We start from the raw sequence: 16,659 nt of genomic DNA, 5'->3' as shown, positions 1-16,659 counted from the left end.
GCCCCCACACTCACGTCAAAGGGCTCACAAAAGGCATCATGGCTACCAAAGACCGGGTTGGGGACAGAGACCAGGGTAGGGCTCGTCCCTTCCTGCCATGGGGAGAAGTCATCAGCAGCATCATCTTCCGCCTGGGAAGAGAGGTGAGTAGTGAGAGGCCTCAAGCAAGCTCGGTGGGCCCAGACCCCACCAACCCCATCAGCCTCCAGCCCAGCCTACCTGGAAGGCAGAGAAGCCAAAGCCTGCGGACCTGCTTCGGGCACGAAGGTAGAGGGCTCCGGCCGCGAGGCCAAGGAGCACTCCAGCAGCTACCACAGCCCCTGCGCCTGCTGCCACAGGTTGGGCCTCTGGGGCCACCACTGCCCGCTGCCAATGAGGAGAGCATCAGAGACCTGGCCAGAGCAGTCCCCTCACCCCTTGCCACTCTGCCTGCCCCTGGCCAACTCACAGGCTGCGGGGGCGCCAGGAGGGGGCTGGCCAGAGTGTGGATGATGCCGTTGAAGGCCACGATGTCCCACACGATGACGTGGCTAACCACAACTGCCCCTGGGACCTGTAGGGAGACCAGGGTCAGGCCCAGTGGGTGAGTGAGGGCTGGGGCCAGCAGGGGAGGGGCAGCCTCCAGACTCACCACAGGGGCCTGAGAACTGTTGTCAGGGCCCACGTCACTGATGATGAGGCTGAGGCCCGAGTGGGCGGGAAGCAAGGTACCCTGGCTGGCGTTGGTGCTCAGGAAGGTGGTATTGGAGGCGTGTAGCTCCAGGTCTGGGCCGCTCAGTGTCTGTGGGCAAAGCAGGGCCTGTTGGCCTGGGCCAGCTAGAGGGAGCAGAGTTGGGCCCTGCTCTCCCCACACCCCCTGCTACTTACCAGGTTGTCCATAAAGCCTTCGTTGACAGGGACGAAGAGTGTCTTGTAGGTGAGCTCGTCGTCCAGGAAGTCCAGGAAGTCGAGACCCCTCGGGGTGGCATTGGCGTAGCCCAGTAGCATCTGGGATGGTGGGGACAGGGTTGTGGGTAGGCTCTCTCCACAGGGATCCCAGCTGTACCACCCCCCTGGTCCTGAGCCTGGGCCCCTGCACACCCCATAGAAGGTGGAGAAGTTGGCAGTGGTGGCCAGTACATCAAGCAGCTTCCCATTGCACACGCTGGCCCCATCACCCACGAAGCCATCACGGCATCGGCAGGCCACGTCTGCAGGAAAGGCAGTGAGTTAGTGGGTCAGTGGGAAAAGGCAGGGCAGAGAATGGGGCGTGGTGGTGGCTGTACCTTGCATGCGGTAGCAGTAGGCGTCCCAGCGCTCCGACAGGTTCTCCCGGGTACCCAGACTGACCACGCCCACCTGACCATCACCACAGTCTGCTGCCGGGAAAACGACGGGATGGGCAGCCGAGCCATTGGCCAGCCAGCCCACAAGGCAGAGGTGGAGACCCAGCTGTAGGGGCACAAACAGATGCTGAGACCCAAGGCCCAACTCAAGGGGCCCCCACAGGCTTGGCTCCAGACTCCTGGGCCCCGCGCACCTGCTGGGCAGCAGAGAGCTGAGGGAGAGAAGCAAGGACAGCTCCTTGGGCCCCACAGGCTGCCTCGGCCTGTGAGAAATTCAGGCTGTAGGGGCCACTGGGGGCCTGGAGGTGGAAGACACCGGCTCGTTTTTCTGTGGAAGGGAGGGATGCACGGTCAGAGGGCCGGCACCGATGTAAAGCCGGGGTGCTGGGAGAGGGCAGGGAAGCACACCCTGGAAGTGCAGGTCAGTGCACACAGCGTCCACGTGACAGGGTGGTGGCTGGTCCAGGCAGCGGTCCACAGGCGGCTCAGGCTGCTCCAGACACTGCAGTCCATCGCCCACGTAGCCGGCGTGGCACGCACAGCGCCGTGTGTTCTGGACAGCAGAGCAGGTGGGCGCCCTTCAGGGACTGGGACAGCCGCTCATTGGGGGACCCCCGCCCAGCTGCTTGGCTGCCCGCCTGCTCACCGGTCCAGTGCTCAGGCAGTCGGCGTGCTCGCTGCAGCCCCCGCGGTGGCCATCCTCACAGGGGTTGCGGGCCCGGCAGCTCCAGCCGTCACCCTCATAGTCGGGCAGGCAGGTGCAGGTGACCACTGTGCCTACCTGGCTGCAGTTGGCATGCTCGCTGCAGCCGCCACGCCCATCCTGGCACAGGTCTACCACTGGAGGCAGCGAGAGGGTGGTTGGACCAGGCGACAGGAGGAGAGAGGAGTGGGGCCTCCCACCTCACATTCCCGCTCACCTGTGCACGTGCGGCCATCCCCTTCATAGCCCAGGCTGCACTCACAGCTGTGGCCAGCGCGGCACACGGCCTGGGATGCGCAGGGTGGAGCACACACAGGCTGCAGCTCTGTCCCCCGGGGCCCACCCCACACATCCAGGTTAGTGGCTGCCCTCCTAGACCCCCTTCCACCTCAGTGTGCAGTTGGGGCATGCACTGGTGTGTGCAAGTGTATACAAGTGTGCAGGGTGGGCACAAGCACAGGGCCCACTCACCCAGCTGCACCTCACAGTGTGGCCCAGTCCAGCCCTCATCACAGAAGCAGGAGCCGGAGCCCCCCAAGCCCTCATCGCAGTGGCCATGGGAGGTACAGTTGCAGGCTGGGGAGAGGGACAGGCAGGATGGTGTTGGCACATGGGCCATGGGGATTAGGGAGCAGGATAGGGCAGGGTCGGGCAGGATAGCCTACCTTGGCAAAGGGGCCCAAAGGCACCCGGGGCACAGAGTTCACATGCCATCCCGGCAAACCTCGAACGGCACCTACAGTACCCGCTGCCGCTCATGCCGTCCATGCACGTGCCATGGCCATTACAGGGGCTGCTGGCACCCCCAGGGCAAGCTAGGGGTTAGGGTGAGAGAAGAGAGGTGGGGCCAGGGACTCTCATCAGGAACCGCACACATGCATCCCCAGCCCAGCCACACGGTCCATCCGCCCCCCAGCGGCAGCAGAGGCTCTTGCAGAAGCAGCAATCCACCCAAGTCCCCACGCCCTGGAGAACACCCGGACCCCAGCACACCCCACCAGGTCCTGTACCATCTACACACCCACCCCAGCTCTTAGAGCATTCTCACCTGGTAAGATCCACTCCCCGCCCCCAGCCCCTGACCACCCTGACACCCTTTCTGAGGCACAGTGGCCAGAACCATGCCCTTGGCCACCTTGGGAGCTGGAGGAGCCAGCCAGCAGCATCCGCAGCCTCAGGACACTCACCTCGGCACTCACTGCCATAGTGACCAGGGCAGCAGCTGGGCTTCCAGGTGGTGGTGACACAGTTGCGGTAGCAGCCCCTGCCCAGGCCTTGGGGCTGACCCCAGTGGCTGGGCCGGGCCCAAACACTGCGCAGTGCCAAGGAGTGCAGCGGAGGAGACGTCCAGAAGTTTGAGAAGTAGCGCCAGCAGGCCTCAGGGCTGCCCTGGGCCAAGAGGAATCAGGCTGCAAACCTGAGCTTGGTAGGCCCTGGGCCCTGCCCCCACCCCCACCTGGCTCCCAGCCCCTTACCTGCTCCTGTGAGCCCTCAGGACAGGGTGGTTCCAGCCCACAAATGCTGCAAACCTTCTGCAATGAAGGGAGGCCAACACAGCAAGCTCAAGTGAGTGGACAGGACAGGTGGGCTTAGGCCCCTGCCTATCCACCTCTGGCCTGTGGCCTCCCTCACCAGCCACAGAGGCCGAGTCTCAAAGCGGTCACACCGGGCACCAAGGCCAGGTGGCTCCAGCAGCTGGTCAATGCCGTAGGCCAGGCCCCCCTCAAAGGGCAGGTGTCGCTGCACAATCCGGGCGTCCTCCTCTCCCACCGTGAGCTCACCCTGCAGGCGGAGGATGTGGAGTACATGGGGGGCTCACAGGTGTACTGCAGCCACCCCCCCCCCCAGTGCCAGGGCCCCTGCCTCCTGCTTCCCTCGTTCAAGCTTTCTCCCCAGACTCACCGGCCGGGCACGGCTGCAGGAGAAGGAGATGGGGGTCCCATGCATGGTGCGCAGGGGGCCCAGGTTGGGCAGGTCGGATGCCAAGGCCTGAGCAGATGGAGCCGCAGTTGGAGCTGGGGGGGGGGGGGGGCCGGCTCAGTGGCCGGCAGTGGGGACCAAGGTCTGGGAGTGCACCCACCTCGACGTTGCGGATCACGTGGCCCCGCAGAATGGCTGCCAGCTTGTCACGGTGGTCTTTATGGTATAGCCAGACCTGGCGATCGGGAGGCAAGGCTTGCAGGGCGGAGTCTGTGGGCCACAGCATTGTGAAGGGCCTATGGAATGAATCTCGAAGCAGGGGCAGCAGGCCAGCCATCTGGTAGGATAGAGGTGTGACAGTCAATCCCGTCAGAGGATGGTGGGCAGATGGAGGGGGCTCCAGGGACCCAGGTGACCTTCCCACCAGCCACATTCCTCTGTAGCCATCCCAGGCCAATAGACATGGACATACATGCAAGTTGTCAGGTATGTGGGCACAAATAAGCACACCCTTGTGCTCACTGGGACGCTCATGCCCACAAATATGGCCTGTGCACAGAAAGGTGAGCACACACGTTGACAGTCGCCCGCATATACACACTTACACGTGCACATATGCACACACTGAAAGGCTCACACACAGGAGCAGTACCGTCACAAGGCCACTGAAGATCTTGTAACCGAAGCTCTCCGCAGCGGCGGTGAAGTTTCTCTGGGGACAGGCGCTCAGTGAACAGTAAGGTCAGGAGGGGAGGGAGGATCCCAGGCCCCTAGCCGCCTGCCTTCCAGCTCCCGGCCCGCACCCAGGTCATACCCGCGGAATCGGGGCAGCGTCAGGCTCCCAGTGCAGCGCTTCAGGTGGCAGCAGGACACGGTCGATGAAATGCAAGACACCGTTCACAGCCTCATGGTCGCTGCTCACCATGCGTGCGAAGTCATTGATGTATATGCTGCCCTGGGGGTGGGGCCGGGATTGAATAAAGCCAACTAGTGAGGTGCTCAGGGAGCTGTGGGTGGGGCCTGAGGTGGGAGCAGAGCCTGGGTTGGGTGAGTCTTGGGGCAGGAAGTGGGTGGGGTCAAGGCAGAGGGTGGGTCTTGCCTCCAGCCCAGGGAAACAGCCACCCAGGGAAACAGCCACCGGACTTGGCTGGTGGGAGCGGTGCAGACACAGGGCCAAGCTCAGAAGTCCTGAGCCCAGGACTGGCCCCAGGTAGTGGGTGGGGACTACCTGGGGCCAGGGGACAGACTCATCTCCCTCTCATTAAAGCCGCCTTGGCCCTGGGAAGGTGAGAGGGTCTTAAAGGCATGGGGACAGGGCATAGGTGCGGGCCTTGAAAGCAGCTGAGTCCTTGGTCTGTGGACAGCCCATGTCGGGGACCAGGGCCTGGGCTCACCTCCCTCTCACTGAAGCGCAGCGGGTGCCCGGAGAGTGTGGTGGCATAGCCCTCCTCTAGCAGCTCCTGGCTTCGCAGCTTCCGGCAACCAGCCACGTGATAGCGGAACACAAGCTGGCGATTGGCACGAATCCGGGCCAGCTCATCCTGGAGTGGGAGTCATGAGGGCACAAGGGTGCCCTGACTTCCGCCTCTGCCCAGGCAGTGCCCACCCCCCAGAATGCCCATCCAGAATCCCCAGCCTTGCTCCAGGGGCTGAGTTACCTGCGACAGGTTGGTCATTAGATCTGCATGCGGCACAAAGATTGTGAAAGGCCCAGCCCCCTTGAGCTCCTTGTATTCCTGGGGGGAGAGGGAAACAGCTTGGGTGGAAGAAGGGCGACCTGGGACCAACTCGAGGTTTCCACTGATTTTCTGGGAGAGACATAGACTCAGAAACCAAACCAGCCAGCCCTCTGACCAAATGAGAATATCATGGCCCAGAGACAGGTGGGACTTGCAGGTCAGAGAGGCCCAGGCTGGACCAAGGATGTGCAGGCCAGCTGGTTACTCACCAGGAGATGGAGGCTGAAGAATGAGGCATGCTTGTCCCGAAGGAGCTCCTGGATCAGGGGAAACAAGGATCAGCTCAGATTGTGGTTGGCCTCCATTCAGGGCTGGTGCCTGTCCCAGCACCTAGAGCCCAAGGTCTGGCCAAGGTAGAGATGAGGAAAGGAAAGCCAGGGGGTCTGTGCTGGGATCAGGATTGGTTTCATGGATCATAACTGGGTCAGGCCTAGGTGGAGTCAGAGGTCAGGCTCAGGGCCACGATCAGGATCAAATCTGGGGTCTTAACCAATATCATGGGTCAGGCCCATGGGGGGCATTGCCAAGGCTCGGTCAGGGGTCCTACTTGGGCATCATTACCAGGCCGACTCGGGCACGGCAGGTGAAGCCATCACCCACAGTGTGGACTGCATCGCAGGTACACATCCTCTGGCCATCCCCTGTGCTTTTGCACACAGCATAGGGGCTGCAACCTCCATTGTTCTGAGGCAGGGACAGGAAAGAGAGGCATCAGCGACTCCCAGGACTGCTGCCCCAACCAGCTCTGGGGAAGGGGCCATCAAGTTCCCTGGCCAACACCCAAAGCCCTGTTTCCTACTAATCAGTCAGACTTGACCTTGTGGCGCAGGTGGCTCACCCTTCAGAAGCACTTAGGACCCTGCTGGGGGTGAGGAAGGCTGGTTCCCGCCCCAGTCCCCTCCCCCTGTGGAACTGGGTGCGACTTGGGGGCCTGACCTGGGAGCAGGGGTCCAGGAGCACACAAGTCCGGATGCCGTCCCCACTGTAACCCTCGCGGCAGCTGCAGGAGACCTGTCCCAAATCCTAATCAGTGGGGCTGCTGGTACCCAAGAGTGGGCCAGCGCCCTGGACAGAAGGAGCACCCCTCCCTGGGCCTGGTCTGAGGAGGGCCACACCCTATGAGGGAATGGCACAGCCCCAGTGTCCAGCTCTGTTGTGCTGACCTGCTGGGGGCCTGTGGGGATACATTCGGCGTGCATGTGGCAGCCCCCGTGGTGGATGAGACAGCTGTTAACTTCTGGGGGAAAAGACACTGGGATGAGGGCTGGCCCCGGGCGGCCCCTCCATTCATCTGTCTGTTGAGGTGCTCATCCCCTACTCTCTCAGCACCCTCAGGCTCACACCCCTGTGTGCCCCTCGGCCCTTCCTAGTCTCACTCATGCCACTGAAGCCAGACCCCTGGTGGCGGACCCCAGCCTCACCCTGGCACAGCTCCCCATCACCCGTGTAGCCATCCAGGCAGGTGCATGTCCGCTGACCAGGTGCCACATTGGTGCAGTTGGCGTGGGGGGAGCAGCCCCCGTGGTCATGGGCACAAGGGTCCACCACTAGGAGTAGATGATCCCAGAGAGTTGTGAGCAGTGGGCATGGGACAGAGTGGGGACAGGGGAGGAGGGCATGAGAGAAAGGAAAAGGTCGGAGGGAGGGGTCAGACCCAAGAGGTGACAGGGACAGAGACTGGACCTAAAGGGCATGGAAAGGGCTCTGTGGGGAAATCCACCCCCAGATTTCAGGGGTCTCAGGGCATTGGTGTGCCTGGACCTGCACAGTAGATGCCGTCGCCCGAGTACCCCGCGGCACAGACGCAGGCAGGGGCTGCAGCCGAGTCCTGGACGCAGCTGGGAGGGACGGCAACAGCTTAGTCTATGTCTGCCCAGCCCCTGCCCTGACCCTAGCCCCCCCTCCACTTGCCCACCTGCCCCAGGCTGAGCTCACTCACTTGGCATTGGGGTCACACTTCTGTGGGCATTGAGGGCCAGTGATTTCTGGGGGGTAGGAGGATGGTTCTGATCATGCTGACCCAGGAACCGCCTCCCCAGGAGTCACCCGCCTCTCCCCCTTGGGGCCACTCCTCACTCTGGTCACAGCGGAGGCCCTGCCAACCCACGTTACAGACACAGCTTCCGTCCCCTCGGAGCCCCTCCTGGCACAGCCCGTGGGCACAGTCACACACTGGGAGCGGAACGAGGTAGGACAGAAGTTACCCAGTGCTTGTTCTGTCCCTGCTGCGGTGTCTCCATGACCGCTGTCCTCAGCCAGCTTTCCCACCATTCCTGCCCGCCCCCGGGGCCTCACCTCCAGTGCAGTTGGGCCCGTAGCGGCCCAGCTCACACATCTCACAGGCCGTTCCGTGGAAGCCCTCGTGGCAGCGGCACTCCCCACTGCCCAGGAGCCTGTCCTGACACTGCCCGTGGCCCGAGCACACACCACCCAGACCCCCCGGGCACGGCTCACACAGTGTGCCGAAGAAGCCAGGGCAGCAGTCAGGCACCTGCGGGAGGGGGCACAAGGAGAGGCCCGGCACAGGCCAGGACAGACGTCAGGGGGCAGGGAAACGGCGGGGGTCAGGGGAAGGGCATCTTGGGGCCACAGAGCCACAGAACAAAGCAAGTCAGACCCAGAGAAATGGAGACTGCCTTCTACAAGCCTCTCCACGGCAGGGGTGAGGAAACGGACTCAAGGAGGGAAAGGCCATACCGGACTCCACGGAGAGGGGCAGAGCTCACCCCGTTGCTGCCCCCAGGGCTTGGTTGCTGGTGTCAGTTCCAGGCTGAGCCCCTTTCTCTCTCTCCCCATCCCCACTCCCTGGAGGCACGGCCGCAGGGACAAACACTGGCCCCTCTGACCTCAGACCTCTCTCCCTTCCCCTTCCTCCAGGCCTTTGCTTCCCTGGCTTCGTCATAGTCCTAGCCCTGCCTCTGCCTTTGAAGCCTAATCCCGGCTCCTGCCCTGGACCCCCGCTCCCACCTCCTCCTCTCTGGTCAAAGGCTTGGGGCTGGGGGTTGCTTCAGGGCAAACCTGGATCTTCTTGGCACACGTGTAAGAACAGCCCCGGGAGAAGGAGTAGCCAGACCGGTAGACACAGCTCTTCTTGGGGGTGTCCTGGAAACGGGGACAGGCAGGAGGACTCAGCCAGTGGCTTAGGTAGGGGCAAGGCAGTGAATGGGGAGACAGACGGACAGATTACAGGTGTCAGTGGGTGAGACAGGTAAGCAGGATAGCAAAAGGGTCAAGGAAGGACCACGACAGATAGACCTGAGGAGGAGAAGGTAGGCAGGACTGGCAGCCCGAGGGTCACTGGCCTCAGGTCATCAGTCTGAGTGAGGTCTCCTCTGGGCAGACCTGGACCCAGGCCTCCTGGCCTCTGGCAGGAGAGCCAAGCAGCCCACGCTGCTCCAGGTTCCCATGCCTGGGTGAGCAGAGCTGGGCCCGGGGAGCTCAGACACCTTGGGCACAGTGAGAGCAGGTGAAGCAGGGACGGAATGTGCTGGGCCCTGCCTCACCTCCAGCTGGTAGCCTTGAGTGCAGCGGAATTTCCGGGTGCAATTTACACATTTCTCCTGAAGGGAAGGAGGGCAGAGTGTCAGGCGGTCCCGAGGCGGGGGTTCCAAACCCACCTTCCCTCCTCTGGGGCGGGCTAACAGCTCTCTCACCCCTGACCAAGTGCCCCTCCCGCCGGCCAGGCCAGCTAGCACCTGCGGCTCTTGACCGCCCCTCTGTGCTCCCCAGGCCCCAGCCTCTTACCCGCAGGGCCTCTGCGTGGCTGTGCAGGCAGCGGCTTGAGCCCACTGTCAGGACCCCGGACAGGCCAAACAGTGAGCGGCCAGGGGCCTCCAGCACAGGGCCTTCCAGCGGCACGTGGTTCACCTCGGGCTGGGGGTTAGGGCAGGAGGCTGAACACCCCCCACCCCACCCCCACCCTCCCCTCAGGGGCTGCAGGCCAGGGAGGCGCTCCAGGGCTGGGGTATCTCTGTGGACTGGGGGTCTCCCAGGATGGGAAGTCTCCGGACCAGAGGCTGAGGTGCCCAGGTGGGGGAACTCCAAAGAAGAGGAGTGTTCAAGAGCAGGGTGCCCAGGGCAGGGGCTCCTGTGCTCCCCCACCCCACCACCAACCTGGCCGCTATGGTTGTAGAAGACAAGCCAGTGCACAGGGCCCAGGAGGGAGTTGCGGTGTCCCCCCCTGCGCAGGACCTCTGTGGAAAGCGCCTCCCCCAGGATCACATGGTGTCGCACTACGTCCAAGTCCTGGAGGGGGAAGGAGAGGCTCAGGGGCTCCAGGACTCCCCAGCGCCCGGGACGGTGCGTCCCGCCCGCTGGGTCCTTGTTGTGGGATGGGAGGCTCCACCACCCCCCTCAGTGGCCCCCTGTCCTGGTGATCTCACCAGGCCGCTGCTGTTGGTCTGGGCCTCCAGAGAGTGGTTGGTTGGCACGAAGATGGTGTAGGCGGTGGCAGCCTCAATCTGGGGTACCAGCCTGTGGCGCTAGGGGCGGGGGCAGGCGTCAGGGGTGGGCCTTCTTGCCCTCAGTCCTGACCCTGGGAGCCAGCAGCTCTGCCTGCACCCGGGGGAGGGCACCCCCGTCCAGGACTCCCCCCTCCTCCTGCCCTTACCTGCAGCAGCTCCCGGAAGAGGCGGAAGGCAGGCACTGAGTCCAGCTGCTGCAGCAACCCCTGCCCCCCCAGCACATCCCCTCTCGGAGGCAGTAAGACCTGGCACAGAGCATGGGGGCTGGTCAGTACATCCTTGCCTCTTGGCCTGCCTAGAAGGTTCCCTGCACACACACCCCTCCAGCCATACCTGACTGAGGACATGTAGGACACCATTGGTGGCAAGGAGGTCAGCCACGTCCACGCTGGCATTCTGCACCCAGACCCTCTGGAAGGCAGCAGGCAGAGCTCAGGGAGACACAGGTAGACACTTAAGAGTGCGTGTAGCACCAACAGAGAGGTTGCTGGGCACAAGGCACCCAACCTGGCCTGGACACCCTCAGACTCAGGACCTACCAGATGGGCACACAGAACCTCACTAGGGCCCATGCACGAGGGGGCCAGGTGTGCACATGCAGACAAAGATGGACAGACAAGCCCTGGCAGGGCAGTCACTCTGGCCTAAAGACACCGCCCAGCAGCAAATGTGTTCTGAGCACATCCTCTGAGCTCAGCCCTGGGCTGGGCAAGGGGACCCAATCACATCGCCGGGGACCCTGGGCTGGGAAGCCTGTAGCCACTCGAGCCCCCCCTTCCCTGTATGGTCCCCTCTTCTGCCCAAAGTTCACCACGTACCCCACTGATGTTGTGAATCTCCCAGCGTGCGGCAGGGCTCAGGGTGGCTACACTCTGCCCGTCCAGCCGGGCCAGCTCCTCCTCAGACAGGGCGCCCTGGAGAAAATGGGCCCTGAGAGGGCACAGTTTAGGGGGGCCATGGAACTGGATTAGTGTAACCTACAGAGACCCCTGGAACTGGGCTCCACCCCAAAGGGTGGACACATGCCAGGTTGAGGACCTCTGGGGAGGGGCTGGGTCTCACACAAAAGCCCCCTCCCAGAGCCCAGCCGTGGCAGCCCACCTGACCAGTTGCGGTAGCATCCTCGGCTGCAGCCAGAAGGCCTGGTCCTCAGGGCTCAGCCTACGGATGGCAGACTCCGAGGGCACCAGGGCTGTGACTCGGCTGTCAGCAGGAAGAGTGATGCCGGCCCCCTGTGCACATGGTGTGCGGGGGGACAGGAGGAGTGATGAAGGCAGCCACCACCTTGAGATCACTTCCCCCAGCCTCCAGGCCTGCCTCCCACCTCCAGCTCTTAGAGCTGTTATGTGGCCTCCTGGATCTGAGTCCCCAAGCCCAGCATTCCATCTGATCCTACCTTGATCCACTGGTAGAAGATGGAGAAGTGGGCATTTGCCTCCAGCTCCTGAGGGGAGGGAAAAAGGTGAAGTCACCAGTCTAGGGACAGACTTGAGCCCCCTCCCTCCATGACCCTGAGTGTGGCCCCACCCCCGGATTACACAAGAGGACTCCTCCCCGAGCACAGGAAACCACTCACCTGGAAGATGTCTCCGTAGCAGCTGAAGCCATCACCCCCATAGCCAGGGGGGCATGTGCAGACCCGCTGACCTCCTCCCACTGCCCGGCAGGTGGCCTGGGGTTGCGGGGCAGAGAGACATGGCCTCCATTCAGCACCCACAGGGCAAGCTGGACAGCACACATCCTCAATCTCTCCATTCACTCTGGCCCATCCTCCTGCTGTCCTCTTGTCCAGCTACCCATCCCTACCATCTGTCTCTCCCTCCATCCAGTCTGTATTCAAGCTGCTCCTTTGGTGTGCCCGGCCCTACTCTCTGTTGAGTGAGCATGTGACGTGAGCTACCCCAACCCATCCCGGCAGATGGGTCAGGGAAGTCCAGGGCTGCGGGAGCATCCGGGAGGCCCCGGACCTCCAGGCGAGGCCTGAGCTGAGAGCAGGAGGAGCTAGCCAGGCCGAAGGTGTGGCGCTGGGAGCATGGGACAAGGGTGGTGAGGGCAGGGGCTGGGGTCTTTATAAGGAGGGTGAAAGCTCTATCCCATGGGCAAGCAGGTGACAGGTTTTGGATTTGAGGTTGAGAAAGATCCCAATCCTGACCAGAGACAGGGACACTGCTGCAGCCAAGGCCTACCCCTGAAGCCTCCCCTGGGCTGGAGCCCTCTCACCCCCTCACCAGATCATGGCAGCCACCGTTGCCTGCCCGGCAGGGGTCAATGGGACTGCACACGTAGCCGTCCCCCGCGAATCCCAGCTTGCAGGTGCACTGGCTCTGGAGAGGTTGGGGAGCAGAGAGCCTCATCTCACCAGAAGCACGAAACCCTTTCCTCCTCCACAGCTCAGCTCCCGATGGGCACTCTCCCCTGGGGTGGTCTGCTCAGACCCCAGAGGAGCTTTTCCCAGGCCCACCCTTGGAGGTCCATGTTCCAGATGCAGAGACTGAGGCCCTGAGGGGTGACTGGCTCTCAGGAAGAGTCTGAGGAAGTGATGGCATTGGCAGGGGGGCATCCAGGAGCCTCGGGGCCTCTTTGCTCTCAGGCCTGGGCCCAGCCAGGCTGTTGAGGTCTGCAGTGTGTGACGAGTGGGCAGGTTTTGCCAAGACCAGCCCCAGGGATGGCCGCTCGGATCCCCCCTCCAACCCCGCCACTCTGCTTGGGTGCTCAGATCCTTCCCGCTAAATGCCAGTGTCCTTGGGCTTGTCCACACCTCAGGTGAGTGACTAGTGAGACTCCCCGGATCTCAGTTGTCCTTCTTTGCACGATGGGGGCATCTACAACTGCTTATTCCACCCTCAGTTCTGAACTTTAAAGCTCCTGATGGAGTTCGCAGCTCCAGCTCTCAGGCCCATCTGAGCATCACTGCTGAGGTCCCACGGCTGGTAGTCCAGGCCATCATGGGGCAGGAGGACAGGGAGCCCCATGGATCCCTGCATAAGCCTGGGCCGCACAGAGGCTGACCCTGAAGCAGCCAGGCCTGGCCTCCCAACTTGCGTATTAGATTCTTCAATGCCAGCCAGTCCTCGGGCTCACCAGGCCTGACGTGCTTCACGTGGAAGGTTCCAGGTTCTAAGATCCTGTGACTGGAGTCTGAGACTCCAAAATTCCAAGAGCTGGATTTCCATGAGTCTAAAAATTTGGGGATGTCACTCTCCTTGGGCAGGTGTCTCTTCTTGCTTTGCTCAATACTGAATTCCTAAATCTAGAACAGCAACTAGCATGTAACAAGTGCCTGGTGACACGTGGGAAACCAGTGAGTGGGTGAATGAGCTAATTCAGAAGGCAATGGCCCCAGTGGCCCGTAAGAGCAGAGAACTCATTGATTCTCGGTTATGAGAGTCCTCATCCCTGAGACACAGGAGTCACAGTCTTCTGACTTGGAAAAGACCGGCACTCGAACACGCCTTCCTTTAAAACTACTGCAACCTTCGCATTGCTTCCAGCACCCGTCCACTGCTTCCAGATTGTACGACTCAACATTTCAGAACTGGATTCTCATTTGTGTCTGAGGTTTGAGACCCTGAGCTTGAGTTCTTAGACATTGCTAGAGTCAGATGGGCTAGGGGGAAGAGTCCCCCAGGATGGAGACCCCCACCCTGCTCTCTCAAGGCCGGTCGAGCCTCACCTGCCCGGGTCCCACATAGCTGCAGAGGGCGTCAGCGTGGCAGCCGCCTCGTACATCCAGCTCACACTCGTCGATGGCCATGCAGACACGACCGTCCCCACTCCAGCCCTTGTGGCACGTGCAGTGGTGGGTGCCTGGGGCCCCAGGGACACACTCAGCCTGTGAGAGCCACAGATAAATGACTCAGGGCTGCAGGGCGGCAGGCTGAGGGCAAGGGAGTCCCACCTCGAGCCCGTGGGTCAGGACTTCAAGGAAGGGGCCAGACTCACATTCTCCGAGCATCCGCCACGGTCTGGGCGAGAGCAGGGGTTGCTGGGTGTGCAGGAGAAGCCGTCACCCTCAAAGCCATCGAGACAGAGACACCTGGGGGTGGGGGGTGGTGAATGAGGAGCCTCCAGTAAGCCTCTGGAAGCTGTGAGCAAACTGACAAGTGCAGTCACAGACGCAGCAGAGAGGAAGCGCACGTCCTCACCTGGCAACATCCCCCTGGTTAACGCAGCGGGCATGCAGGTGGCACTGCTGGGCCTGTTCTGTGGGCCCACAGTTCCCTGTGGACTCGTTGCAGAAGCGGCCACTGAAGCCTGGGGCACATGTGCCACGCTGGCACACCCCCGCACTGCCTGGACGGTTGTCACATAGACCGTGGACACAGCCGCAGTCTGCAGGGAGGAGATGGAGCAGGGAAACTGAGGCTGAGGCAGGGCTGGCTGGGAGCCAGGATGCAGTTGGGCAATGCTGGGAATGGGGCAGCCAGAATAGATTTGACTGCAGGGTCAAAATCAGGTCATCCCAGACCCGGGAGGGAGGAAGAAATGAGAGGGGGGCATTCATTGCTTTCAGTCACCCTATTCTAGCTGCCCTGCTCCCAACACCACCATCGGAAAGTTCTTCTGTATGTCTGACCTAAATCCTGCATGCTTTAGGTTAAACTGTGGCTCTCTTCCGGGCATGGATAAAAGAGACATCTACTCTTGTGTTTCCAAAACCTTCTCCATAATCTCTGGACTGAACCCTTCTTCCTGAGGTTCTATTTCCCTTCTTGGGAGTCCCCAACCCCACTTCCAAGAGACCCTTTTTCTCCCTGGCAGGTGGCCTAGGCTAGGATCACCCACCTTCCCGGCACTGGTCTCCATGCTTGTTTGGGTTGGAGCAGATGTGGCAGGCGATGCCCTTGTAGTCTGGGAAGCAGAGGCAGGCCCCGCTGCCCTGGACCCCATCACTGCACTGGGGGTGGGCAGGAGGCAAGAGCAGTCACGGGGAGGGGATTATCCACATTCTCTTCCCTAACACCCCTTCTCTCCACAGGCTGTGAGCTCCTACTCCCCCTAGAAGACCTCCTGCTGGAAGAGACCTTCCAAATCACTGATGCTGCCAAAGAACTAGCCCCTAAAAGGCACCTGGCCCTGGAAGCTTCATGGGTGACTTCTGCTTAACCTAGAAACACATAACTCCTGTGTTCCTCCATAGCCAGGTGCTAAAGCAACTGTGATATTACAAAATGGCAAAAATACAACACACACAAAAAAACTATTGACAAATAGCCCTTATGAAAATAGATGTAACAATCTAATTAACTGATTCTAATTAAATATAATTTGGTCCAACTTCCACTGCCTCAATGTGAAGAACCCAATACCAGAGAGAGGCAGGCTTTGCTCAGACTTACAGCCAGTCACCGGCCAACTCAGAAAGGAGCCCCTATCTCCCCCACCCCTCACTCCAGAGCAGGAGGGGACTCACGTTGCCTTTGCCATAGCAGGGGTTGGAGAAGCCCCCAGGACACTGCACACAGTCAGGCCCAAAAAACCCTTTGCAGCAGCCAGGTTTCTATAAGAGAGAACACATCTGAGGGTCCGTCGGGAGCCATGTCGACCCCCCGGCCCAGGTTGCTTCTGTTCCCTGGTGCCATATCTAGAGCAAGGGGGTGGGCGAGGCCCCTCTGTGACACCTTTTCCACCATTAGGATGCAGCACAGCTGAGGATGGCACCCCACCCAGCCCCAGCCTGGGGGCTCCAGAGGAGAAGCAAGTGCCCCAGATCCCTAGGGAGCAAGTGCCCCGTGCCCAGGCTCACCAGGATGGTCTGGTTGCAGTAGTGGGCGCAGCCCTTCTTCAGGACGTTCAGCCCAGTAGGGTCATGGATGTAGACACACTCCTCAGGGGAGATGTCCTGGGTGGGCCGTACCAGGCTGGTCAGCAGGCAGGGGTCTTGGGCCGGCCCCCTTCACCAGGCAGCCCTGGTCAAGGGTCCTTGGCCCCCTGGGCCCGGCACCTACCCTGTCAGTGGGGCTGAGCCTCCCAGCCCCACTTCCCCACCCTGACCCAGGGCAGAAACCTCGCGGGGCAGTCAGGAGTCAGCCCTGAGAGCTGGGTCAAGGGATGCTCACCAGCTTCACGCTGTTGGGGGGGCACATGCTGGTGTTCAGGGCTTGGCAGTCCACACAGGAGCCCTGGGCAGGGTAGGGGGAGGAAGGGAGAAGGGTTAGTCATGGTTTATTTATTTAGCAAACGCTAAGAAAGAGGCACTCGGCCAAGGCCTGAGGTATGAGAAGAGTCACCACAGGAGGGCCAGAGGATGGTGTTCCAGGCAGAGGGAAGAGCAAGGGCAAAGGCCCTGCAGTAGGAGAGCTCAGTGTGAGAGCATCACAGGTCTGGGCAGGGAGGCTGGGAACAGGGCTGTAGATGCGTGCGTGACGGCAAAGGGACCATCAGGAGGACTGCTGAGGGCTGGGTGTGGGGCGTCCAGGTGAAACTGGGGCCTGTGCCCGAGCCCCAGAGCCACCCACTCATTTGAGGAGAACTAGAAAATGGCACCTCTCCCTGGGAAGATGACCCCA

At 61.7% G+C, this 16,659-nt stretch overlaps 1 protein-coding gene across 10 annotated transcripts in view; it reads right to left on the bottom strand.

Annotated features, from left to right (window-relative positions):
* Window positions 1–16,659, bottom strand: part of LOC133095480 (nischarin) — a 69,099-nt gene that overhangs the window by 285 nt on the left and 52,155 nt on the right. For 4 of the 10 annotated variants that reach the window (XM_061196934.1, XM_061196935.1, XM_061196936.1 and 1 more), the window contains 49 exons: window positions 16,210–16,272; window positions 15,897–15,992; window positions 15,564–15,650; window positions 14,936–15,047; window positions 14,296–14,482; window positions 14,093–14,186; window positions 13,824–13,982; window positions 12,379–12,474; window positions 11,727–11,822; window positions 11,547–11,594; window positions 11,252–11,382; window positions 10,969–11,080; window positions 10,484–10,561; window positions 10,297–10,395; window positions 10,070–10,168; window positions 9,801–9,932; window positions 9,432–9,560; window positions 9,191–9,247; window positions 8,706–8,789; window positions 7,983–8,178; window positions 7,764–7,859; window positions 7,627–7,672; window positions 7,449–7,525; window positions 7,109–7,234; window positions 6,851–6,924; window positions 6,624–6,698; window positions 6,249–6,371; window positions 5,897–5,944; window positions 5,607–5,684; window positions 5,343–5,489; window positions 4,763–4,903; window positions 4,601–4,660; window positions 4,109–4,285; window positions 3,931–4,017; window positions 3,661–3,810; window positions 3,504–3,560; window positions 3,216–3,417; window positions 2,694–2,843; window positions 2,500–2,604; window positions 2,246–2,353; window positions 1,972–2,165; window positions 1,734–1,878; window positions 1,520–1,653; window positions 1,266–1,431; window positions 1,081–1,190; window positions 868–987; window positions 449–781; window positions 220–366; window positions 15–131 (listed from right to left, as the gene is read on the bottom strand). In XM_061196934.1, the coding sequence (XP_061052917.1) occupies window positions 15–131; window positions 220–366; window positions 449–781; window positions 868–987; window positions 1,081–1,190; window positions 1,266–1,431; window positions 1,520–1,653; window positions 1,734–1,878; window positions 1,972–2,165; window positions 2,246–2,353; window positions 2,500–2,604; window positions 2,694–2,843; window positions 3,216–3,417; window positions 3,504–3,560; window positions 3,661–3,810; window positions 3,931–4,017; window positions 4,109–4,285; window positions 4,601–4,660; window positions 4,763–4,903; window positions 5,343–5,489; window positions 5,607–5,684; window positions 5,897–5,944; window positions 6,249–6,371; window positions 6,624–6,698; window positions 6,851–6,924; window positions 7,109–7,234; window positions 7,449–7,525; window positions 7,627–7,672; window positions 7,764–7,859; window positions 7,983–8,178; window positions 8,706–8,789; window positions 9,191–9,247; window positions 9,432–9,560; window positions 9,801–9,932; window positions 10,070–10,168; window positions 10,297–10,395; window positions 10,484–10,561; window positions 10,969–11,080; window positions 11,252–11,382; window positions 11,547–11,594; window positions 11,727–11,822; window positions 12,379–12,474; window positions 13,824–13,982; window positions 14,093–14,186; window positions 14,296–14,482; window positions 14,936–15,047; window positions 15,564–15,650; window positions 15,897–15,992; window positions 16,210–16,272 (5,748 nt within the window). Of the gene's footprint in view, window positions 1–14; window positions 132–219; window positions 367–448; window positions 782–867; window positions 988–1,080; window positions 1,191–1,265; window positions 1,432–1,519; window positions 1,654–1,731; window positions 1,879–1,971; window positions 2,166–2,245; window positions 2,354–2,499; window positions 2,605–2,693; window positions 2,844–3,215; window positions 3,438–3,503; window positions 3,561–3,660; window positions 3,811–3,930; window positions 4,018–4,108; window positions 4,286–4,600; window positions 4,661–4,762; window positions 4,904–5,342; window positions 5,490–5,606; window positions 5,685–5,896; window positions 5,945–6,248; window positions 6,372–6,623; window positions 6,699–6,850; window positions 6,925–7,108; window positions 7,235–7,448; window positions 7,526–7,626; window positions 7,673–7,763; window positions 7,860–7,982; window positions 8,179–8,705; window positions 8,790–9,190; window positions 9,248–9,431; window positions 9,561–9,800; window positions 9,933–10,069; window positions 10,169–10,296; window positions 10,396–10,483; window positions 10,562–10,968; window positions 11,081–11,251; window positions 11,383–11,546; window positions 11,595–11,726; window positions 11,823–12,378; window positions 12,475–13,823; window positions 13,983–14,092; window positions 14,187–14,295; window positions 14,483–14,935; window positions 15,048–15,563; window positions 15,651–15,896; window positions 15,993–16,209; window positions 16,273–16,659 lie in introns of those variants that run through there. The other 6 variants (XM_061196937.1, XM_061196938.1, XM_061196939.1 and 3 more) reach the window with 5 other exon arrangements.

This window comes from Eubalaena glacialis, chromosome 7, assembly GCF_028564815.1.
Source record: "Eubalaena glacialis isolate mEubGla1 chromosome 7, mEubGla1.1.hap2.+ XY, whole genome shotgun sequence".
Taxonomy (NCBI): Eukaryota; Metazoa; Chordata; class Mammalia; order Artiodactyla; family Balaenidae; genus Eubalaena; species Eubalaena glacialis.
This window is presented reverse-complemented; position numbering and strand designations above follow the sequence as displayed.